General features: G+C 40.6%; 2 protein-coding genes across 3 annotated transcripts; one reads left to right on the top strand and one right to left on the bottom strand.

The window, feature by feature from the left end:
- On the top strand, positions 1-7,346 carry LOC140231493 (ATP synthase mitochondrial F1 complex assembly factor 2-like). The gene is made up of 6 exons (XM_072311626.1): positions 1-177; positions 1,705-1,898; positions 3,010-3,107; positions 4,320-4,513; positions 5,350-5,465; positions 6,269-7,346. The coding sequence occupies exons 1-6, from the start codon at positions 63-65 to the stop codon at positions 6,404-6,406; spliced, it is 855 nt and encodes a 284-aa protein (XP_072167727.1). The 5' UTR covers positions 1-62; the 3' UTR covers positions 6,407-7,346.
- On the bottom strand, positions 7,265-24,401 carry LOC140231492 (dynein regulatory complex subunit 3-like). Of its 2 annotated transcripts, none has more exons than XM_072311624.1 (12): positions 24,345-24,401; positions 23,341-23,538; positions 22,255-22,371; positions 21,351-21,517; positions 20,816-20,962; positions 20,303-20,422; positions 19,767-19,879; positions 12,875-13,049; positions 12,226-12,357; positions 11,421-11,491; positions 10,878-11,001; positions 7,265-10,090 (listed from the first exon to the last, which is right to left on the bottom strand). In XM_072311624.1, the coding sequence occupies exons 2-12, from the start codon at positions 23,498-23,500 to the stop codon at positions 9,845-9,847; spliced, it is 1,572 nt and encodes a 523-aa protein (XP_072167725.1). In that variant the 5' UTR covers positions 23,501-23,538; positions 24,345-24,401; the 3' UTR covers positions 7,265-9,844. The 2 variants fall into 2 exon arrangements, with proteins under 2 accessions (XP_072167725.1, XP_072167726.1); XM_072311625.1 differs by having other exon boundaries at positions 23,341-23,541; positions 24,345-24,355.
- Between the last annotated feature and the right edge of the window lie 621 nt (positions 24,402-25,022).

The raw sequence follows: 25,022 nt of genomic DNA, 5'->3' as shown, positions 1-25,022 counted from the left end.
TGCATGATAATGCAGCAAGAGCGCAGGTGCAAAAAAGCTACCGGTGGTTCAAGAGCGAAATTATGAATGTGTTGAAGAATTGCAGTTCATTTTTCTCCGGGTCAGGAGGCAGCTGTGTCCGACAGCTTTTGCATAAGGATTCACCTCTCCAGGCGCTCTTCGTACGTCGTTACCAAGGTGAAGTAACTGTGTTTGATTTACACATAACCATACACAGCCCTACACTTGTAAGTAACTACGACCAGCCCGAAAGCGAAGCAGCGTTCCTAATTCTCACAGGAGCGCCCCGGGGTTAACACAGCACTAGCGCCCTGTCGGTAGCTGTACACAAATGTGGCTGTGCTATGCGCACGTTGTCTTGTTGGGCGAGTAGTAGTACCCCGACCAGCCAGAGGCCATGCGAAACGACTTTGTACAGTGACAGGGCTGTGTAGGCCCTATAGTTAATTGAGTGGCAGCAGTGAGTTGGAAGTAAGCTACACTACTCACTAGTCAGTAAACCACTTCGGGAGATGGGAGAATAGGAAGCAGTGCACAGTGGTCAGAGAGTGGTAGCAGTGGTAAGGCTATAATTTTGTAAGATCTACGAAAGAAGACAGTGAAAATCAGGAAAACTTAGGTAGGTTAAACATAAAGTGGCATTATCGTGAAATAGATCCCCACTCTATTCACCGCCATTCATTTCGTCATAGCCGGGGACTTCTTTCAACCTCCATACTGTTTTGCACATAGTGGAGACGCACACGAACAACGAGAGGGGACCGATATCACGATTTGACCGGTAAAGTCTCTGGGGAGGAGAAAGATGACGGTGGAGGGAGAAGCTGAAGGTGTGAAAAATCATGGAGATACAATGTAAGAGAGAGAAGTGAAATGAATGTGAAATTCTGACAGATACTTCAGAAAATGAAGGGAGAGAAGTACTGTTGTGGTGAGCCATGCAGACTATGAAATGTGAAATCAAAATTATGACGAGAAAATAAAAGAGGATTGAAGGTTTGAGTCAAGAAATTAGACGAGTATAGGGTGAAAAAAATTCCCTCTCTGAACTGTAAACACAGAAATTTTTGCAGTACATTAATTCTCCCATTTTGTGCTACTTCTTGCTCATACAAATTCTGAAACGCGAAAAAATATCTCAACAATTTTCTCTGCACATTGGAAATGGGTTGACAATTGCACAGCGCGAATTCACAACCCGTGAATATGCTTTTGAGATGATCAGTGGGAAAAATTAGTCACGTAGAAATATTGATGTTTACAGTATGTATGTAGGCCTGTGTGTGGTTGTGTATATTTAAATATCTATCGATATGTATAATGTACTTGTATTTGAGGGATGTGTGTGTGTTAATAATTTAGTGGATGTCTATTTTGGAAGGATGTGGGAGGGGGATTGGTAGTTCTCCAAACTTAACAAGTAATGTGGAGTAGCACTCCAAGTACATTTTAAGATTCTCATGCGGCCTTATGAGATTGTAGGGTTATCCATACTCAGTAGGGCTATTCGGGGGGGGGGGGGGGGAGAGAATACAGTAGTTTGCCATTATAGTGCATCACACTTTGATCTTTCAATGTTTCTTTACCCGTTGAAGATGAGTCCTGAGAATTCTCAGGCAGGTGACTATGAAAAATGCTTGTTATACCAAAATCAGTCCGTCCCCTTAATGTCAATGTCACATGTGCAAATGTCTGTTACCCCAGAGCGGAAGCGATTCTACAAGAATGTGTCCATCACCCAGTCCGGGAGCAAGGCGTTTGAAATCAATCTCGACAAGAGGAGACTCCGAACCCCAACAGGCAAGCCGTTTGTCCTCCCCACAGAGTCTCTGGCTGTTGCCGTGGCAACAGAATGGGATGCCCAGCAAGAGGTCATCAAGCAGCATGCTATGCATTTGGTGAGCGTTGAGTTCTGCCCCCCCCCCCTTCTTAAATTTGTTTGTTATTTTTTTTTTTAATGCTGGTCTTTCAAATAACACTTCAATTTCTTGGCATTATAAGTTTATGTTAATCTCCTGAACCTTCACCCCTCTGAATAATATCTTGTGTTTGTTTGAATGATAGCATTTTGCTGTTGTTCTTTGTTTTTAGTTGGTTGGACACGAATTGGATCTATTAGTCACAGGAATAGCTGATCTCTGGTTAATGATATAAGCTTCCTGTATGATTCCAAGTATGAATCCTTTCAGAATCTACTACCAACAATGTGAAACATCCAGATGCTTGACAACTGAAAGTTGTGACTGAGTGAAAGTACTGTAAAAGTGGATATTTTCGTGTGACTAATTTTTCGTGCTCAGCCATGAAAGGTGAGCTTCGCTCGTTTTTAATTCCATGGAATCAACGCATCAGCTACTGGAACATATGGCAAGCAAAAATATTTGTGTGCCTTTAATTTCATGCTAATTTCTGGTTGCATGAAATGCATGAAAATTTCAACACCGTGTAAAATTTCCACTTTTACAGTCTATGAATTTATCAGTTAGACTTGCTACACCGTGTACTGCATGTAGCAGCATACTGGTATGTTTCTGTTCCCTGATTGTCACTTTTGACTAACTATCACATTTCCATATGAAGTTGCCATTATATGACATTATACCCATATATGCTCAAATATATCACACAATGAAGTTTCTTCAATCAAAATATTAGAAATTATTCTTACAAGCCCCACTTCTGCATGATTAGGTAGATCGGGCTGTTTCTAGCCGGACATTCCAAATGTGTTCATTGATGTGATATATAGCAAAAGTTCTGAGGACAATACACTTGTTTTCTTGTCAGCACTATCATTATGTACATGTACTTGAAATTGGAAACAGGAAAACTGTTGCGTGAATGCTTGAAGTTGATAAGTTGTCTATGAAAGGAAGTTCCCAGTATCGCAGCCTTCAAATGATCAAAAGAAGTTTATCACAATGTATTCTGTAATCCACTGGAAGGGCCTCAAGAGCTGACTATGTTGGCATTGTCAAGTTTGTGTTTTCTGATTGTTTTGCTCTACAGACGTCCCTGTGCAATACGGCTCTCGACAATCCGACACACAGAACCAAAGTACAGAAGATCAAAAGCATACTGCACTTCCTTGAGACAGACACGCTCTGGTGAGATCCCCAGACGCCATCATCTAAAGCCCAAAGGGAATTCCATCTTAATATTATGTTGCTATGGTGACATGACATTTGCTCCTGGGACAGTTGCTCCAGTCTTATTTTCTCTAGGGACTTTAGGGTTAGGGTTAGGGTTCTGATATAGACTTTTAGCTGTAGTTTGATATGAGGATTAGGATTAGGATTAGAGTTATGCTTGTGGTTAGAATTAATGTTTGGTTAGTGTGCATGGGAGCAAATGCTGTGGGAACAAGTGTCATGGAACTGTTGCTTTACATGAAGACAGAAGATGAGAGAAGTTAATTGGTGAAAATTTTGGTTGAGAAATCAGACACACAAAAAAGTTATGAAATGCCATAAAAGTTTAGCAAATAAGACAAGTGTCATTTAGGTGTGAGCAACTTTTCATTCAGTGCGCGCGCACACACACACACACAAACACTATGCGTTTTTCTCCCAAGCAAGAAAAATTTGATTCAGACCTGCTCCTGGTATATGATGAGGCTAAAGTGTTTTTGTATGTCCTCTTCAGTGGATAAGTTCTGTGTGTGCCCATATTTTTGAGGAAAATTGAAAATAATGAAATTATATGTTTATGAGAAAAAAATAGAAAATAAGATTGAAAGCTGCTCCATATCAAGATCACATGGAGTTGCCAATTTGCTGTACACTCTTAAACATTTACAGTCATAACTTTTCATGTGTCTGATTTTTTTTTCCCTCAAAATTTTCATTGATTTACTGGTGATTTTCAATTTTCATACAAAAGAACACAATCTCAGGCTGAAGTTTCCCTTCAAACCTTCCAGCATGTCATTTCATTTCAGTGTCTTCAAACACGCTCTTCATGACATGCCAGAGTCTGGTACATGATACTGCATATGCCATGTATTTACTGAGCAAAACTTCTTGTGAATCGGAACTTGCAGACAATTTTGTGAGTGGTTAGATTTGTGCTTCCATTCACACATTGGATGCAGCAAGACATGGGCCTGCACACGTCTTCATGTATGGATAGAAATTGCATTCTTGTGGGGATCAGAGTTAACATTTTCATATGTTGTTAAAGTCGCAAAAAGCACTTGACTCAAGAAATGTGCAAAAAGGAAAACGGCACGAGGCATGCAGTGTATCCAGCAGTTCACAAAGTTTTTTTAAAAAAAGTATGATTTTATGAGAGATTCTGTATCCCGTCACTTCTGCCAGCTATCGACTGGAGGAACCCCCTGAGCTAGTGGCCATGCAGAAGACGAACTGGGACCCCATGCTGGACTGGATCAACGAGCGATACGGGGTCAGTATCACCTCGACAACCTCCATCACCGGGCCGGAGATCCCACCGGAGACGTACAAGACTCTGGAGCACCATCTAGAGACTCATTCTGACTGGGCATTGATCGGCAAGTCATCCTCATTGTATCTTCTTTCTGTGTCTACTGACTCCTTGCTTGTTTGTTTGTTTGTCTGTTTGTTAAGTTTGTTTGTCCCTCAGGAAAAAAAAAGAGACTTTTTCCATCATTAGAATTATAGAAAAGATCAGCACATGTTACTATTGATACAAGATTGGTGTGAAGGAAGCATTATTGAAACATTAGATCATTCTGCCGTCAAGGCTGTCAAAATTTACAGACTCACAGTTACAGTTACAGACTTGGATCAAGACTTACCACATTTGAGTTTTTATGCTCTGTGTACTTAAAACATTGCAGAACAACGTTACATTTGCCTATCATTACTTTCACAATGTAACAAATACATGTGGTATTAAACTAAATATCACGAAAGCTTTAATAGTGATATTAGAGAACAAGCAATATATAAGTGACAGAAAAGAAATAGCATGACACATGTGACCACGTAACTCTGAATATGTGTCAAACAAAATTATGATTATGCTTTAGTGCAATGCATTCAAATGCATAGCGTGGCTGGGGTGACAAGACTTTGTATCTGAAAGTTTGGTGAAAATAAAAATTTTTGGTTAAAAGGTCAGATAATCAGTCAAGTAATGTCCTGTCCAAATCCTAGCTGTCTTACCCCCAAAATGAAGCCACCACGGCATGTCAAGAGAAAGGCTATCCCATTTGATATAGTGTTTGGCTGCCATGTCTTTTGCTCTCCTGAACATTTGACATTTTGTAGATACGAGGTCTTGTCACCCCATTGACGATAGAAATTATGTAATATCTTATGATTTTGATGTAATTCTGGCATGAACTTTTTTCGTTCCTTTCAGGTTATGAAAATGCAGTGGACTGCTTGAAGTCAGTCATTTTAGGGTTTGCCCTGATGGACCGAGAGATCACTGTGGAAAGAGCGGTGTCATTGTCAAGACTAGAATTGGAATTTCAGGTAAACGTGCATTACATCTTGGTATGTTTTGGTGGAGAGCTATTAACACTGTTCAAAGGAGAGCACCATTTCCTTGTTCCTTTCAATTTTGATGATATCAGTGTAGTAAAATATACAAACTGGGGAAATTTTCATCATGATATGGCAAAAAGAATGTGTCTATGGAGCAGTGATACCAGTCACAGTAACACATCACAATATCACGTCAGAGCTCTTCCCATTGGTGAGCAAGTAAGCATAATAAAATTGTTATTGTTTGAACAGTTTGTAGCAATCCTGGAATAATTTCATGTGAAAGATACAATTTCTTCTCGTGTAATTGATTTTGGAGAAGGTACTCTTTACCATTGGGAGCAGTGATTGAAAAAAAAAAATGTTCAAGTTATCACATTTGATGCATATGTGTAGGTCAGTTGTATCACAAAACATCCTACCATATAAAAATTTGCAACAAAGCCTGAAATATAAGGAGATATAACTATTTTTCTCAATAAGCCATAACTGTAGATGGTTTATTCTAAAAACAACTTTATTAGGGAACTACATGTATTGTTCACATATTGTATATTTAACAGTATATAACATTGATTATAGGGCCTACTGATAAACATTTTTACAGTGATTGTTTCTATCCCTACCTCACATTTTAGAACTGTTTTAAAGCACTAAAGCTGGGTTTTTGTTTCATGTGCAAAAGGTAAATAATGCCTTTAAAAGATTCAGGTTTCTCTCCAATGTGCCATTCTCCAGTCAAGATGAAGACATCATGTACCGCTGCCACTTGTTTCTCTTTCATCCTTTAGATTCAGAAGTGGGGGAGTGTTGAATGGGCCCACGACATAGAGTTTGCCGACAGTAAGGCCAGGGTCGCGGCGGCCGTCCTGTTCACACACCTTGTCTCCGAGCACACAGAGAAAATCCAGAAATCCAGGACTCGGTGATCACAGAGAACCATGTGGAAAATTGTCATAATACCTCCCTGCACTTTGGAGATCGAGGGTCGAGATCCGAGATAGTAGGTTACGTCCCTGGGCATAGAGTGTAACATTTTGGCACTCCTTGCAGAGTCCAAATGCAGAGGCGGAAAGCGTGTGAAAAATTCCCTCGTCTGGCAGTGCGAGATTCGTCCATCGCGAGATTGTCGTCCCTCCAGCTCTTGAGAGAGCTTACTATGACTAATTGATATTTGTATGGGATACCTGACATGGACCCTCTGCTGATCTGCAAATAGCCATTTATGCTGCAAATACTTTCCCATCATGACCATCACCAACTGCCCCCCCCCCCCCCATAAGTTGAATTTCTCTAGATTTAAGTTCATGCTCAGACCAAAAATATGAAAAATGAGTGGTACATTACATTGTGCAAGTCTAATGTTGCCCATTTGTACATCAAAGTGTATTCATCAATCCTTGTTGTTTAAGCCTATACAGAGTTTGTTGGAGTCGGATGCAATGGGTAGCAAAGTCTGAGTGTTTCTTTCTGATATTCATATTTCAGTTGTTGGAGTTCAGGAATTACTCGCAGAGAAGTTGAAATGCATTCTCTGGTAGGTCAATGAGATTAGGCTGTTACAATGATCCACATGATGAAGCTTGTTCCACTTGTGTGCTCCAACCTACCTGTTGGCATAGTGTTTGACTGTGCACAACAGTAAAACTGATATCCCCCTTTTTGAGGTCTTGTCCGAGGTGGAGTACATTTTCTGTGTCCCATTTTTAAGAGTATGTGAATAAGATTTTTACTGTGAAATACATTAAAAAATGAACAGACATCACTTGAACGAGCTATTTCTTTGTTTCAATGAAGATTGGTTTATTATGCTGTATTTATGACATGCAATTACAGAATATACATGTATTGCATAGCACATATACACAAATACTTGGTACAGTATTATTTTCTCTTGTTCATTATTTTACAAGGATATAATACAAGTTATTTACAGATCGCTTACAATCTTACAAAAGCGTCTTCCTGCAGTTGAATATGGTCAAGGCCATTTATCACATTTACATGTCTATTTGCTTTCTCAGTAAAAAAGAAAGGATGCGTTCATTGTCACACAATAAAACTTGAAAGCATTTATATGGAAGATATACATGTACAGCGGACTCCAGTTGTAACAAAGTCCTAAGGACCGGCAGTTTTCTTTCGTTATATCGAAATTTCATTATAACCTAACAAATAAAAAAAAAACCCAACAACAACCACAACAAAGAGCCGGTAATGTAGCGGCCTGAATTTTTATTTCATAATAACCGGAATTTTGTTATAATCGTGTTCGTTATAACGGGAGTGAACTGTATTTGAAGCAATGTGTTATCTACACTGTATTTCACCCATCACAGTTTGCATGCAGACAATTTTCATTTTGTATTTTGTACAAATCATGAATCACAGTAAGGCGCAATTACTCTGTACTTCTTCTTTTTTCTGTTGAGTGTATCTGTGTGATTGATTTTTTTTTTTTTTTTTAAAGCCAGATCACAGTATTTCCCTTCATCAGCCTGTGAAATTCCAGATGTCAATTTTCATGTCTGTTCCACTTTTTGGTCGTTTAGGATCACATGAATATGAGACTACATTATTAACTCATTAACAAGCTGAAAGATATTGAGTGTACACAAATGTAAATACCAGTATCATATCACCAATTATAAAATGGGTTTATGAATGTAGCCAGGTCAGACATGCTAAAATGAGGCACTTGTGCTCTCTTCTTGTTTTCCACTCATGCACAGGAATGTGAAAAGTGCTGCAAGAAAGCATTTCTGCATTGTTCTTGGGGTTTTTTTACCCATATGTCAGATTACTGATTCCTCTGTGCAGCTAGCTGTGCACGCCTGGCACAAACCTTAACAACTGCTTTTATTCAAATGCAGCCCCCAGTGCATTGAAATACAAAGTTTTACCAGTTGATTATTATTATAGACCTATTTTATAATAACAAATAATGCACAAGTTCAAGTTCATGGTGTTCAGTAGAGATGCAGCTCGGGTATTCACAATGTCATGCAACACACACCTGGCTGTGTCTTTTGCACATTGCACCATTGTAAATACCCACAAGTGTGCTGCATCTCCAATAATGCACTCTCACCGCTGTGTTATTGCATACAAAGCATGTTAACACAGAGAAGCCACATGCCTCAGAGACAAAGTATTGTTTGGCTAGCAGGGCACTGCAATCTCAAATACCTACATTAACTCATTGCTTACAGGAACTTGAACAACTATCTGTTGGGATGTCAGTTCCGGGAGGGAATAGGTTAAAAATGATTTTTGGTTCCATAGATTGGCCGCTTGTGTAATTTTCTGCATATTGACTTGGGATGATGACCTAAGGCAATGTAATGATATGTCACAAGTGCAAGAAATCTGGTGACCATCTTGTTTTATTATAGCAATGATGCCCAACACATTGAAATTCAGTTCTATGCACACATTTGTGGTCATGACAAGCTTTGAACTTACTACAATGAGCCAGTTCTCCAATATAATTGAACAGATCAACAACAGACGTTCTCATTTCTAACCATCGTCATACAGGAATTAAAGATCTGGAGAAGGCCATCATTTCTTAAAATGCTACATTGTATCTCATTTATAGTCAATTAATTATCGGATTTAAAAAAAAGTAAAATCACATTAAAGGGGAAGTTATTTTCTTGTGACAATGATTCTCAAGACATTACATTTTTATGCACTTTCCTTTTATAGTGATCATTCATTTCACAAAAAACTTTCTTGAGACTTGAAAGACTGATGGATTGAATATACAGGGGAACCTTGTTATAACCAGCTTCTAATAATCACTGAAATTTCCTCATATCAGGTATCTCCTTATATCAGAGATAACGACAAAATGATCATAGGTGGGGAACAAACAAAATCACCTTGCTCTATCTCGGTATCTTGATACATCCAATCTTGTTATAACAAGGTTCCACTGTACAAAAAGAAAAAGTGTATGTACAGAATGTGTCTGTTTGAAGAGGTGGCAGTGAGTTCACTTGGGAGCCAGAAAAATAAGAAGTGTGTAAACTTTTCACCTCTGTTGGCTGAGAGCAATTCATTTGGACTATCTTTATTTTTTCTCTGGTTCTCGGGATCACACCGTCACTTCGTGTGATCCATACAGGTTTAGCAGCTCAAATGAAGATATCAAGAAAAAAAGAGTCCAGAATCTACATGACACTCCCAGCTGGAGGCAGATAGGAGATTTCTGGAGAAAGTTTAATGCTGCAGTCTTTATAAGGGTTTATCAAAGCTCCTTGCGATTGGCCTTGTTCCTTCACTCTTGCAATGCCTCAATCTGTAATGTTCTACAAGGATCATCATTGTCATCTATCCCCTGCAAACATGTTGTTGCTCCTTCACATGGCGTTGGGCAGCTCCAGGTTCTCCAGCTCGTCTCGGAGGTGGTCGATGAAGTTGTTGACCTCCTTGACCCGGTCGCGGTTGCGGGCGACCTCCTCTTCGTGGTGGATGCGTTCCATGAGACCGCCCAGCCAGCCATTGGCCCTCTGGATGATGTCGTCTTCCCGGTTGTCCACCTTCAGCATGTGGACGTCATGGGAGGCGCTGACCGCATTGGTGATGGTGTCCTTGTCAACGAGGAGCTTGTTTGGGGACAGAGAAAAAGGAAGACTTGTCAGAATGTTTCAAGAAGTTTGTTTGTTCAAGAAGTATCTTTTCAAAATACTTTATTTCTTCATTGCAAATTGCCCTACATCGATGTAAATAAGTACTGAATTAATCAATTTCTTTTCTTACAATGAATTTATTTTTTCAGTTGTGATGAAACTGTGTTATAATGAAAGAAAATTGTATACAAGTCAGGGTATGCTTTGCAGGATACTCTGATCACATTTATAATTCAAGTACTTAAATGGGTCAGGAATTTTCTTTGCGTTTTTTAGGAATTTGTCTGTGTTTTATCAACTGGATGTATATCATACATTCTACTACATCCACAAAATTTGACAGTGAAGATTCTGAACAACATAAAATGTACCTTGTATATTGTGCTACTTCCAACACAATGTAGAATGTGGTGTGAATCTTCCAACTCCCAACCCTCTACTCTCCCTCTTACTCCTTCATTACCCCTACAGCCCCCCCCCCCCCCACACACACACACACACACATTTTCGCAGGCAAACCCACATGATTATTCTTGCACACATGCAGACATAGATATTAGATATTAGATTATTAGATATGCATACATTTCCTGTTAACCCGTTGAGGACAAGCGGGTTGCTGGGAAATGCATGTTGTAGCAAAATTAGCCCGTCCTCAACGGTTTAAAAGAGATGAAATTAAAGAATAAAAAGAAGAAAGAAAGATTGCAGAAAGAAATGGAACAAAAACTTGGCGCTTGGGTGGAAATGAGGAAAAACTCACCATCCTCAGGTCTTCTGGTAGCTCATCGTCCAGTTCGTTCTTGACATACTTCTCCAACGTGATGATGGCGATCTCCAGGAGGCGTTCGTGGTGGACGTTCTCCAAATCTCTTGTCTGGGATATCGTGCAGGGAACTCTGGTCAAGGGAAAAGACTCAGTTGCCTTCTAGTCACACAGAATGAATGCTTGGGTGCAGTTTTATTTACCATTTTCATCATTCATAAGGGAAAAAAAAACCCAACAACAATATTTAACGACATTCATCTCCCATGCCCGAATATATACAATACACAAATACCATGTCTCCCTACAGTTTAGTGGTCATTTATCATCTCTGCTGGAATATATTTCTGAAGGCAATACGATTATCCCCCCCCCCCTCTGGAAAAAAAAAAAAAAAATCAACCTCAAACCAAAAGAACCATGTGCATTTCAAGTCTAATATGGGTTGACAAGAGAATGTGTTCTATGAATCTTTTATTCTCTTCGATAATACCAGAATCAGTTTTAGATGGTTACAGTTCATAATATCTAAAAGGATATAATCCCTGGACGTGCTCCACAAATGAAGACACCATGTCGGCCATATTCCTCTCGAAATCTTTGATGGTGTCCTGTACGATGAAAAAAGCAAAACAATGGAAGCTTTGATAAGTGATTTCATGAAAAGACATCCAACATTTACAGTGGTCTTGCTCAAGATTCAGAATCGGTAAAAACCAGGATCACTCCCTACCCGGATAGATATCCTGTGCAAAACACAAAGACATATGAAAACACTTGGGCCTGTTCTCAATATTAAAACTCCTGAAATTTCAAAGATATGATTTCAAATCGCAGAGCACAAATTGTATCTTGGAACTTCTCTGTCACCCTAGTTTCCATTTGTATTCAGTATTCTGTGAATGTGCTTGAATAATCACTTTAATAATTGAAATATGTTGCCAGGAAAAAACTGATATCATGTACAAATTACCTTCTATTATTAGGCTACAGTTTAGATCTTACTTTGTATCAGGTTGCATGCATCTTCAGATATTTGAAAAATAAAAACTACCAGTAATAGGATAGAGAAGAAAACCAGAACTTCACTTATGTACCCGGTACCTGAACTTTCATTCAACAATTTAATTTCAGCAACTTTAAAATTTCATTAGAGGCAGTGATTACACTGAGACTACAATTATGATTTGTGTTGTTTTTGTTTAACAGTACTGGTTTAATGACTGGCATTGAGATATTGATACAGGTCATGAGCAAGGCAGGGTTTACAGTAGTCTTGGTTTCAGACCCTGCTGTGGTAAACCTAAAGACAAGGATTCTGACGAATGTGTGTGTGTGTACTCGCCTCTAGCTGGTCCACCAGCTGTAGCTCAAAGCCCATCAGTGTGTCCCAGAGTTTCTCCACCTCTCCCCTGTACTCATTCATCTGAGACTCGATGGCCCGCTGGTCACTCATAACCACCAGTTCGCTCATCACCTGCATGAGACATTGGTAGAAGATGAGGGAGAATGGAATGAACTTCACTCACAAGTTTTACACAAGGCAGAAAAGTATGATATGATGATATTTTGAATGACTGCACTGTTTCTGTATGGTTGACCTTAAAAGCTGTCCTGTGAAATGGGGGGGGGGGGGTGCTGGTGTATCCTCTCCACTCTTTTGGCTGTTTAAAAAAAAAAAAAAAAGAAAAAAGAAAGAAAGAAAGAAAGAAAAACCTGAAGCTCAAGATAACCTATGACTTTCATGGCTTTCAAATATTTGTCATCAAAAGGGGGAGGGAGGGGGTGGGGAGGAATATTGCCCCTTGATCGAACCACAAGCTCTACCTTGACAAATCCCCCCTCCATGGGTCACAGGTCCCATACGTTCTGTGGCCCCTGATGAGCACAACCTGTAATGCACACTTGTATGCTACAGAGAACAAAACACTCGCCAAAAAAGAAAAGAAAAAGTGTGGTATGTGAACTATCATACCTCGTCTTCCCCATCTCACCTTCTTCCTGTACTTGTTGAACTCGGCGATCTTCTGTACCGCCATGTCCTTGTTCTCCTCCTTGGCTTCCTGGACACAGGAGTAGAACTCCTCCACCTCCTTACACCGCTTCTCGTGCTCCTGGAGACCAAACTGGAAGACCTGCTGGCAGATGGCCACCATCTTGTCTTTGTAGGTACACAGGAGTCAAGGCTAACACCATTACACAGGGCATTCCAAAAACTCAAACACATAATATTACACTTCATGCATAACTATTGGAGAATATCCTCATTGCTATTGCCACTTCACAGTTGATTGAGGGAAGCTCACACATTCTTGATCGACTGTATTCTTTAATCATTCAAATTGAACTGCGCTGAGCTGAAATGAAAGGAAAATCTATTCAAAACAGGGAGCACCAGCAACCACTGAATTCAAATCTTGCTTATCTCTCAGTTTCATATAATATACATCAAGCGTATGGACTTTTAACAAAAATGTTTTGGGATTACATTTTTTTTTTTTTTTTTTCAGGGTGTGGGGTTGTTATGTTCTACGGATAGTCCAGATTACAAATCAGTCATTTTAGGAGGCGAATCTTGAGAACAATAGGCAGCATGGTTACTGCTATTTTATTGTGTTGATGAACTGCAACAATAACTCATGATGCTCATGAGCGCATGAAATATAACACCAATGAACCTAGTGGTATCATGCTACAACCCCCTTTCTTTCTAAAAAAAAAAGGAATGTTCATTCTGACAACACTTGCTTAAGTGTGGCTATGCTTTCCAAACAGATATATTTGACATAAACCTTGATTCAAAATACGTTTGAAATACGTTTCCTGTCATCTTATGTATTGACTACTTTTGTATTCTTATCCGAAATTAATTAACACTGAGCATACCCATACAGTGCATACATGTATACTCATCTGATACCATCTTATCCTTAAAAAAACAACAACAACCTATATTCATCATACGCTGAACACTTCTTGCTGTTCACTAACTACTTCTTAACACTATTTCATCTACTTCGGTGTTAAGGTATGTACTTATGTACATTTCACGCAGAGTCACGGTATCTTTTTGGTTTGTGAACTTGGCGTCCATACCGTGTAATGTACTGAGTGTTGGTGTCTGTGTTGTCCTGGTGTTTTGGTTTGTCTGCATTTGTGTTTTGCCTATGAGGAGTGCTATACTCATACTTGTCTGCGTCTGAATATGGTTGGGGTTGTTTGTAGGTCTCTCGAGTTTGACGGATGTGTCGCCGGTTTCTGCGGAGGACGTGACCACTATGGGTATCTACATCGTATGATCTAGGCTCAGACCGCTTGTGGACGATGCGGCCTTCTTCCCACTTCCCGGTTTCTTGGTTTTGAACGCGGACGCTTTGTCCCGTGGAAAGTGGTGGGAGTGGCTTGGTATTTTTGTCAAAGTCTGCTTTCTGCCTCTCCTGTCTCTCCATCAAGCGTTGGTTCACCTCATCTCTCCTGGGGTCTTGATTACGAATGTGGACGGGGAGGTTTGTGCGAATTTTTCTGCCAAACATCAGCTCAGCAGGTGATGGTAGGTGTGCATCTATTGGGGTTGCTCTAAGGCACTGGAGGGCTATGTTTGGGTCCACATGCCCGTCCTTTGCCTTTTTCATGGCAGCTTTCACAGTCTGTACCTGGCGTTCTATGTACCCGTTTGATTGGGGGTACCTAGGGCTTGACGTCACATGGATAAAGCTCCATTCATCCTTAAACGTCTGGAACTGTGCGCTGCTAAACTGAGGGCCGTTGTCGCTAACGAGCTTTTCAGGGGTTCCTTGTTCCGAGAACACCTCTTTCAGGGCATTGATGACAGCTGTGCTTGTTGGATGGTTTGGCATCTTCCGTACTACAGGGTACTTGGAGTACATGTCTGCTATCAGCAGGTATTCTGTTCCTTCAAGCATGAAGATGTCGGTTGCAACAACTTGCCAAGGCCTTGACGGTATCTCGTGAGGCCTGAGGGGTTCAGCTGGTTGTGCGTTGCCGTATTTCTGGCAGATTGGACACTTGCCAACTAGTTCTTCGATGTCCTTGTTGATTCCATTCCAGAAAATGCAGGATTTTGCCCGCAGCTGACACTTGGTAACTCCTTGATGGGCCTCGTGTATTTTGGTCAGGTATTCTGCTCTCAATCCTGCCGGGATGATCAATCTGGATCCCTTGAGCAGTACACCATTTTCGACGGATAATTCGTCTCTATATGGCCAGTACTTTCGAAGGTTCTGACTCAATTCACGTCTTTCATCAGGCCATCCTTGGATGATTTCGTCTCGGAGAGCACAAAGCTCTGGATCTTGCGATGTGGCTTGACGTATCTCTGTCAACTTCTGGTCTGAGAACATTACAAAGTTGACCTGGAGTGGCTCTTCTGTTCTTTCGTCTGGAAGTGGATGTAGTCTGGACATGGCGTCAGAGAGGAGCATGTCCTTGCCTGGCTTGTACCTGACTACCATATCGTATCCTTGCAGTCGGAGGAGTAATCTCTGCAGTCTTGGGGGTGCTGCTCCGAGATTCTTCAGTGTTATCATCTCAAGAGGTTTATGGTCGGAAAGGACGGTGAAACGTCTTCCACATACGTAGCTGTGAAACTTTTCACAAGCGTAGACCACCGCCAACATCTCTCTTTCTATGTTTGCATAGCGTTGTTCTGTGTCTGTCAGTGACTTGGATGCAAATGCTATAGGTCGGCCATGCTGCGTGAGTGCTGCTCCAAGACCTCTTGAAGAAGCATCAACCTCGAGCACTACTTCCTTCTTTGGGTCGAAGTATGCTAAGGTGACATCTTGGCATATTGCAGCCTTGGTCTTCTCGAATACCATCTGGTGCGAAGGTGACCATGCAAATGTTGTGTCCTTCTTTAGCAGGTCTCGTAGCGGTGCTGTCAGACTTGACAGGTTAGGAATGAAGGGCGACATGTAGGTCACTATTCCTAGGAACTCTTGTAGCTCTCTCTGAGATGTAGGAGCTTGGATAGCTTGCACTGCTTCTACTCTCTGAGGGTCGGGGTGAGCGCCGTGTTTGTCGAACACTAAGCCGTAGAAGCGAATGCTCTCCTGCTTGATCCTACACTTGTTCCAGTTGAACACAAGTCCATGTTTACTGGCTACTCGCATCAAGTTGTGTAGGTTGGCATCATGCTCTTCTACAGTTTTTCCTACCACAGCAATGTCATCTGCCATGCAGATTACTCCTGAGCACCCTTCTAGGATTTGGTTCATCTTCGTCTGGAATACATCCTGGGATGTGCAGAGTCCAAAAGGGAGTCTCTTGAACCGATATCTCCCAAAGGGGCTGTTGAACGTTGTGAGTCGGCTTGATTCTTCGTCAAGTTTGACTGACCAATACCCATGTTTAGCATCCAAGGTGGAGAACACTGTTGCTCCTTCGAACCTATGTCTGGTTTCATCGATGGTTGGCATTGAGGTGTGGCTTCTCTTTATTGCCTTGTTCAAATCTCTTGGATCCAGACAAATCCGCCACTTTCCGTTAGGCTTTTGGACATACACGAGACTTGACACCCAATCGGTCGGTTCCTGTACCTGTGTAATCACGCCTAGCTCAACCATCTGGTCAATCTCAGTCTGGATGTCGTCTTTGATGTTAATGGGGCACCGTCTCGGAGGGTGGACGACTGGGGGTACCTCCTTATCGATGACTATGTGATGCTCGCCTTTGAAGTTACCGATTCCTTCAAACCGGTCTGGGTACAAACTTCTCAAGTGCTCCTCGTTCTGGATGGGACAACTCAGCTGTTGCTCCATTCCACAGTTTATGATTATAAGTTGGAGCTCAGTACACAAGGGCAAGCCAAGGATTGCAGGGCCGTCAGTGTCGACAACGTAAAAGTCGGAAGCAGTTTCCCGATCTCTATACCGACAGTTCATCGTGTGTACACCTAGATGAGGGATAACATTCTTGTTATATCCGGTGATGATGGTCTGACACTTTTTCAGTGTGTCCTTGACTGGGTTCCCTTTGGCGTCGATATTGTTTGGGTGCATCTGTCTGTATATTCGTAGGGGTAAAATGTTGCCTTGGGCTCCGGTGTCTGCCTTAGCCTTCAATGTCCCCTTTCTGTTTCCGAGATCCACCTTGATCTCAGCAAACATTTCATTGTTCTTGACATAGTCGATAGTGATGGTCTCAAACTTCAGGTTTTCAAACTCGTCAACAGGTGCTGTTTCCTCTTGCAGTTCGTGCACTGCATTCTTGTGAGCTTTACTTGTGTAGGAGCCTCCTCTCTTGGCTTTCTGCTTTTGTCCACTTTGCTTCGATCTGCAACAGGCTTCCCAGTGATTGAGTTTGCCGCAGCGTTTGCATTTGGTTCCATATGCTGGACACTTCCTCGGTGGATGTGACAGTCCACAAAAATGGCACTTCTTTTTTTCTGGTGTCGGTCCATTTTGTCTTTGGAAGTGGCCTTTCTTCCTAACGGCATCAAGGTTGAGAGATTTCTCATTCAGTGACTTCATATCCAAACGTGTAGCTTCCTGAGTTCTTGCAACGTCAAGAGCTGCATCTAGTGTGAGCGTATCATCTTTGCCCAGTAGTATCTCTTGTACTTTCCTGTTGCTTGCACCAATGATGAGTTGCTCAATCAATCTATCGTCAATTTCCCCTTCCTTGAACTGACACCTCTGTGCCAATGTGCGACATCTAGCCAGAAAATTGTCAATGCTTTCATCTGGCTCCTGTTTCAGCTTCTGCAACTGGAATCTGGCCAACCGGAAGTTGCTCTTCGGTTCGAAATGCTTTGAGAATGCCTCAAACAGCTCGTTCGGTTTTTTCATTTCTTTGCTCCATGACTTGTAGATTCGGATACCTTCTTGTCCAAGCCAGAGAAGGATGTATGTGATTTTCTCTTGGTCTGTCTTTTTGTTCAAGGGTCCTTGAAATATCAGCTCGCAGTAATGTCTGAAACTGCGAAACGCGTTGGGAGGATCTTTCGTCTCCCAATCCATGGAGGGTGGTGTGATACCTGACATTTCTCCCATACTGAATGTGTGCATGCAATTCAAGTGTTTATAATTCGTAGCTACACATACATAACAAGCAATTATCACTGTGTAATCTCTGTACACTATCACTGTAACACAAAGGAGTAAGACCACTGTCTTATCCTAATTCAAATTTCGTGCAAGTCTACAGTACTACTCATACACAAAGGAGTAAGACTACTGTCTTATCCTGAATTCAAAATTCGTGGAAGTCTACTAGTAATACTCGTACACAAAGGAGTAAGACTACTGTCTTATCCTGAATTCAAAATTCGTGGAAGTCTACTAGTGATACTCATACACAAAGGAGTAAGACCACTGTCTTATCCTATTCCTAATTGTGTGTCACAGGGCTATATACTGTGCTGGCACACGCTAGAAGTTTATAGACTGATGATATGCAAAAAACAGCATTTGGAATATTGTCTACCTTCTTTCATGCTGCAAAGCGTCCATTTAGTTCAAGCATTTATTTCCAGCTTTGTATTTCTAGCGTCCGACTTCGAGTGGATATCGTTACAACTGCCAATGACTGGCAATGTACCTCAGAGCTTCTATGATCTAGGCCTAGGTCTACAAGGTCTGTCGTAAATCACTCTGGAGAGCGTCCTTTAAAATATTGACAAAATGCTTCCAATCTATCGAGTTATTCAATCACATTCCACGGAAATCTTACATTGAAATCATCAAATGGTCAGCGAGGCCAGCGATGTCGGTGATTACGTCCCTGTGTTCACCCGTCGTCGCCCAATGGTGATGGTACCGCTCTCGGTCCGTCTCAGGTAGCGATGTAAACCGGCTGCGCGTACGCGTTTCCCGTTGTATACTCGCAGCCTCTGTTGGTCTCCGTCCGCGTTGGGCTAGTTCGGTCCGCTCCGCTCAGCGCTGACATCAGGCAATTGCACGATGAGCAACGGCAAACTGGACCGAAGCATCTGTGTCGACCACAGTCAAATTCGCTATTCTGTGTTCCGTAGGCTTCGGAATCGTTGGTCAGCAGCGTGGAGAGCAGTCGGATGTATCGCTGACAGTCACAAGGGTTGGTCTGGTCCAAGCCGAAAGTCAGTTCGGAGAAATCGTACGTGGAATTTACCCGTCTAAGGTGCTGCCTGTTGACTCGTAATCTTGCATAGGCCTATGTAGGGCCCGTTGTGTAGCGAGCGGAAACGATGTCACGTATGTACGCCAATGGGCAGTTCGTTGCGTGTACGTGATCTACAGATGTTCATGTGTGTATCAATCCGCGACTAGTCACAGTCAATCCCGTCGTCTATGTCGCGCGTCGTCAGGCAAGCTCCGCGTAGCTTGGCTTCATGAACTCAGTCTTTTGCGTGTGACCAATATAGCACAGTTTTCCCCGAGCGGCGTCCGTCCGGTCCAACTAGGCCTGGCGCACAGCATAAAACTTCGATGAAAATAACTCAGATAGACATGAACTTATCCGATTTCAGTCTTGTGGCGTCCATGCTTCCCGCTTGCCACCATGTTATGTTCTACGGATAGTCCAGATTACAAATCAGTCATTTTAGGAGGCGAATCTTGAGAACAATAGGCAGCATGGTTACTGCTATTTTATTGTGTTGATGAACTGCAACAATAACTCATGATGCTCATGAGCGCATGAAATATAACACCAATGAACCTAGTGGTATCATGCTACAGGGGTTCTATGTAACATTTGCACATTTGAATGAATGAATGAATGAATGAATGAATACATACTTTTGTATGTTGTGAAAGCATAAATAATGTCATACTCTCAGATTTTTCCAAGTATAACATGAGAATCAAGTGACCCAAAGCAGGCATGTACAATATACACTGTGTCAAAGCTTCAATGCAATACATTGCATGAGGTATTAAAGGATATACAGCGAGAAGTTCGTCGACACCGGGCAGGGCAGCCAGCTTGCTCGCCTCAGGGTCATCAGCAAACATACTGTCAAACAGATGTGGTCCATCCAGGTTCTCCACATAGGCAAGCTGGTAAACATTAAATTAATGCACAATTTGAGGATAAGATCATATCACAAAATAGAGGTTTACACATTTTGAAATACAAACTGCATGTAAAATATGTAGATATATAACATGTAAAAAGGTCTAGTTCATCAGAAACAGAGTAATATTGATACAGCTGCTGGCTTTCTCTAATGGTTGTTGAAAATAGTTGTGCACCACCAGTACTGCATTGTGGTACAGTGGACTCCCGTTAACGAAGTCCTCGGGACCAGCAGTTTTCCTTCGTTATATGAACATTTTGTTATAACCAAACAAATAAACAAATGTGCACTGTACATCTATTTTGGAATATGGCATTAAAAACATGATTCATGAAGTGGCTTGAATTTATCTTGACTGAAGAGGTCAGAGTTCACCTATAGAGGGCAGCATTAAATGACTTACCGTCTGCTTCTCAAACTCTTTCTCTTTCAGCTCCTTCTCCAGCCTCTTGTTCTCTGCTGCTGCTTCATCAGCCATCAGCTCCTCAATCGCATATCTGTACTGCTCTACAGCTGCTGTTTTCTGTTGATGGGTCAAGAGACAAAGGAATGTGCAGAACAAATAAAGGAAAAAGTACTTGGGAAAATACTTCCTGGGCAACCTCGTTATAATAAGAACCTTAAAGCCATTACAATTACCTGGTTATATCAGGGTTTTCACTTATATCAGGGTTAAAAAAAAATAAAAGAAAAAGAAACCACTGATTAAAGAAAGAGCTCAGCTGACAGTTTTGATCTTTTTTTTTAAAATATCACTTTTCATATCAGAACTACACAAGGTAAATGTAGATACAATGTAATCTATTACAGAATGCCTGCTGAAATCATATAATTGATACATGTATATGTCACTGATTATTAGAATACTATAATAACAACAACAACAACAACAACGAAAATATGGAAACCTGCTTACCGTGTTCTCATCCACCAGCCTGAAGTCAAGGTAAGCCAGTGTCGGAATGTGGGCAACGACAAAAAGTTTGTAGTTGGCATCATCACAAAATGGATTCCCAGCAAGATTCAGAGTTTGCAAACTCTTGAATCTTCTCAGGTAGATGAGCTGAAATGATGAGTGAATAAAGAATAAGTAGAATATGGTTATTACTTGCAGAGTACAGACAAGTTCCATCATGCAATAGTGAATAAAAAGTCAATTTTGAAAATCAAAACGAAAAGTTAAATCAATTACAACTTCCTGTTGCATGTTTTGACGTTATGTAGAATGCTATGCATTATATCAAAAGTTAAATCAAATTCAAATCACAATTGACAGATATTGAAAATTATTGGAGAGGTTGTTCAAGTTTCAATTTTCCCAAATTGCTGCTACCATGGCAGCAGTCCTGCAAACACCACATATTTCACATATAGGTTACAGTGGTTTAGTGCACTTGTAGCAATTTGCAATTGCTACAATCCTCTGTACTGAAATGGAATATATGTCTCACATTTTCCAGGGACGAAAGGTTGTTGTTGCCGATGGAAAAGACGTGAAGTTTGGTGAGGCTGTCCATGTTCTCCAGGGTCGAGATACGGTTGTTGTACAGTGTCAAGTCTTCTAACTTCTCAAGCTTGTCCAATCCCTCGATCACCTCGATGTTGTTGAATGACAAGTCTGGACAGTGAAGAACAGAAGTGACATCATCATGGAAATCTCGAAAACTGAAACATACACCTCTAACTATGACAAACATGTAGGTGACATTCACTGCTGGGGGGATGTCATGTGGAAATCAAACAACTTGCAGAAGTCTGAAACTTATGCAGAGTGAAATTCAGTGTACTTAAATGGCAGGATTTCTTCACATTTCATTGGAATTTGCACTTTGTCACTACTGTGGTTAATACTTGATAGTGAACGTTGATGTTGGACTAAATAATTCTTATGACTATACAATGTGCATTTTAAAAAAATTATTTGATACTAATATCACTACATGATATCTTATATTGTTCTTGTTCATATATCTATATGAATTTTTTTCTCACTGCAAAGTAAAGACCGTAGATAGTTGTAGGAACAAATCTGAAATATATTGAAAAAAAAAAGATCATTGATACTTTGTAATCAACCTCTGAAAAAATGCATTATACAGCAATAGATGTGTGAGGTAAATATAAAAATCAGTGACCCATACACCTGGAAAATTTGTAAATTATAGAAAGCAAAACAGAACAACAACAACAAAAAAGACCATACATGCAATGCTATTGATTCAGCACAACACATAGTCAGTTTTCTCAACACAACTTCATTACAAAACACCAAGATGGGAATCCTGCGGACTGAAGTTATATGTATCTATGTGTGATGATTGGCTGCTCTTTATACAATAATGCACAAACACTTACCAAGCCACACAAGATGCACCAGCGTGTCCAAACCTTCAATCTTCTCAATGATGTTGTTGTCCATTTGTAGTTTGACCAGGTTGTTAAACTGCCACAGGTTGTCAACTTTTAGAATATCTACACAAAACAAATCATTGTTACTTCTTAAAGGCCCATGTTCTGTAACTCTGCAACTTGATATAATTTCATTCTTGGATTAGATATGACTGTGCCATCTCATTGACAATATTTTAACTTCAATTTCAACGGAAGATAAAAATGACACTTGCAGATACTGATTTTTCTGTTGAGTGACATAATATGAAGTACAGAACCACTCTCACATACAAAGGTACAACACATTACTGCAAGTATGCTTTTGTATCTCCTGGATAGGTATCAGTTTAGTACAAAGTTTCTATGTTGATAATAAGGCATAATTTACCATTCGCAGATGAAACAAAAACCCAGCATTAGTGCTTTAAAATAGTTCTGAAATATGAGTTAGGGATAGAAATAACCACTGTAAAAATTTACATCAGTAAAATCAATGTTAAGTATTGTTAAATATAATACAAAATGTGAACAATTTTTATAATGAAAATGTTTCCAGACTAAACCGTCTACAGTTACAGTTTATTGAGAAAAATACAGATACAGCTGTATATAACCATCCTTATATTTTAGGCTTTATCGAAAAAATTTTATATGATAGGACGTTTGTGGTACAATAGACCTACACACATGCATTAAATGTCATATCTTGAAAATGTTAAATCACTGTTCCCAGAGTTAAAAAGGGCCTTTAAATTCCTTTGCAGATACTGATTGCACAATATCTGCTCACTGCTCTTGTAACAAATCAAAGCAAAGCAAAGCAACAAGTCATGAACATTTTCTTTCGGTTTAAGTTTTTATAAACATATATTACAAGAAAAAAATTACATGGCAAAATAGTGCCGAATATAGACCTTACAAATTAGATCAATGCCTAGTATTCGAACGTCAGCACAATCTACATTTCAATGAATTATATGGAACATGAGGAGTTGATGTTTGCTCAAGTATAATTTCTTCGCCCTAAATAAAACAGATTGGGATACTTACTTTTAAAGTCCAGTCTGAGCTGTGTGACATCTGTGAAGTCAATACCCTCTGCCTTGGCAATGCGGCCAGCTTCTTCCTTGGGACCCTGCTCTTCCACTGCTTTCTGCAGCATGATTTCGTCGATCACCGACGGTTCCACGGTGTCGTACAGACGACTCATCTCTACTCCTTCTTCTTCTCACCCTTCAACCTACAGAACTGCTGAATCACATGAAGTGAAACCTAGTTTGCATTAAAAATATCGCCAGTGCCAATGGTAATTATGAGAATAACTGTCCTACACCTAACTGTAGTCTAGAACTATTTCTTGGAACAACCATAGAAATGACTGACAGTTTTACAATGTTTTAGTTTTGTGTGTTTGCCATTGTGTCCAAACGGAAAAGTCCTTCATCATTAATACCAATTTAAGATCTAGAAAAAAAAATAGCGTTCTAGAAACCGGCTTTATTTCTTTACGGCAGTGCAGCATTGCAACTTATCGTACTCGTCGACTTCATGGAGAATTTTCCTATGAGAGGCCTAAATTCAGTAAGGATTGTCTTAAGTATTCTCTCTACGCTCGCACTATTCCAGAGTGGAACCTACTACCAGATAGTGTGAAAACGGCATACAACCTTGACAAGTTTAAAGCAGATCTATTAAATATAGATGTGTTTAGTATAACCCAAAAAGCACACTTTAAGATTTAATTGTTGCTGCTGCAAATGACCTCGACCACTGTACCGTGATAACCCACCAGGGCGTTGTGTGCAGTATACAACCAGAACCAGAACCAGAACTTGGCAAGATCCAGTGTGCTGCTCTGGCAATTAAAGTTAGCATAGACTACAAATAAATGAACATGTGGGACTGCCCCGATGAGGGCTACCACTTATCCGATAACATTTTTGATTACTTCAGCACTAGAGGACACAACATTCAACACAAATTGTCAGATAATGCTGGAACTCAAGTATTTAACCAAGTATGAGGGGTTTATAACATATGAATGAGAAACATACCAATCTAAAGCGTACTATTAACCCAGGCAGTGAAATTGACGTCCGCGTCAATTGTTGTCATGGAGCTCCTCTACACGTATAAAGGGACCTGCTAAATACATCGGTTGTACATACGTACGTACAAACTGTTTGTGGCACATCGTTGATGCTAAAACTTACCCGAGCGCTAACATCTACACCCTCGGCTTAAACGATGACGCATTGCTGAAAAATATGCATTAGAAAGTAGGGTAATCCTGGGATGTTGTTGTTGTTGTTGTTTTTTTTTTTGGGGGGGGGAGGGTGGGAATAGGGTCCTACATGTGTGTCAGAAATAAAGATATGTGCTCAAAACATCTGTAGCCGCGGTACCGAGAAGCTCTTTAAGAGAAAGAGAATAAAAAGAGACAAAATTGTATAGGATTAAACCCTTGAACCCATCTGCCCGCAGTCCCCAACATCCCCCATCAAACAAACAAACAAGCAAACAAACAAACAAACACACACAAAAGAAAAAACAGTTCCACTGCCCCATTGCGTGTAACACACACACACACACACACACACACACACACACACACACACACACATGTACGATTATTGCACTTAGGAAATTTTGTTTAGACTAGCCGCACGACTCACTCAGGTATCTTAAAGGGATCATACAGTTTTGATTGAGACCTAATTTCAGGTTTCTAA

Source organism: Diadema setosum, chromosome 8, assembly GCF_964275005.1.
Source record: "Diadema setosum chromosome 8, eeDiaSeto1, whole genome shotgun sequence".
NCBI classification, from domain to species: domain Eukaryota; kingdom Metazoa; phylum Echinodermata; class Echinoidea; order Diadematoida; family Diadematidae; genus Diadema; species Diadema setosum.
The sequence above is the reverse complement of the archived record's forward strand: the minus strand, read 5'-3'. Positions and strand labels throughout refer to the sequence as shown.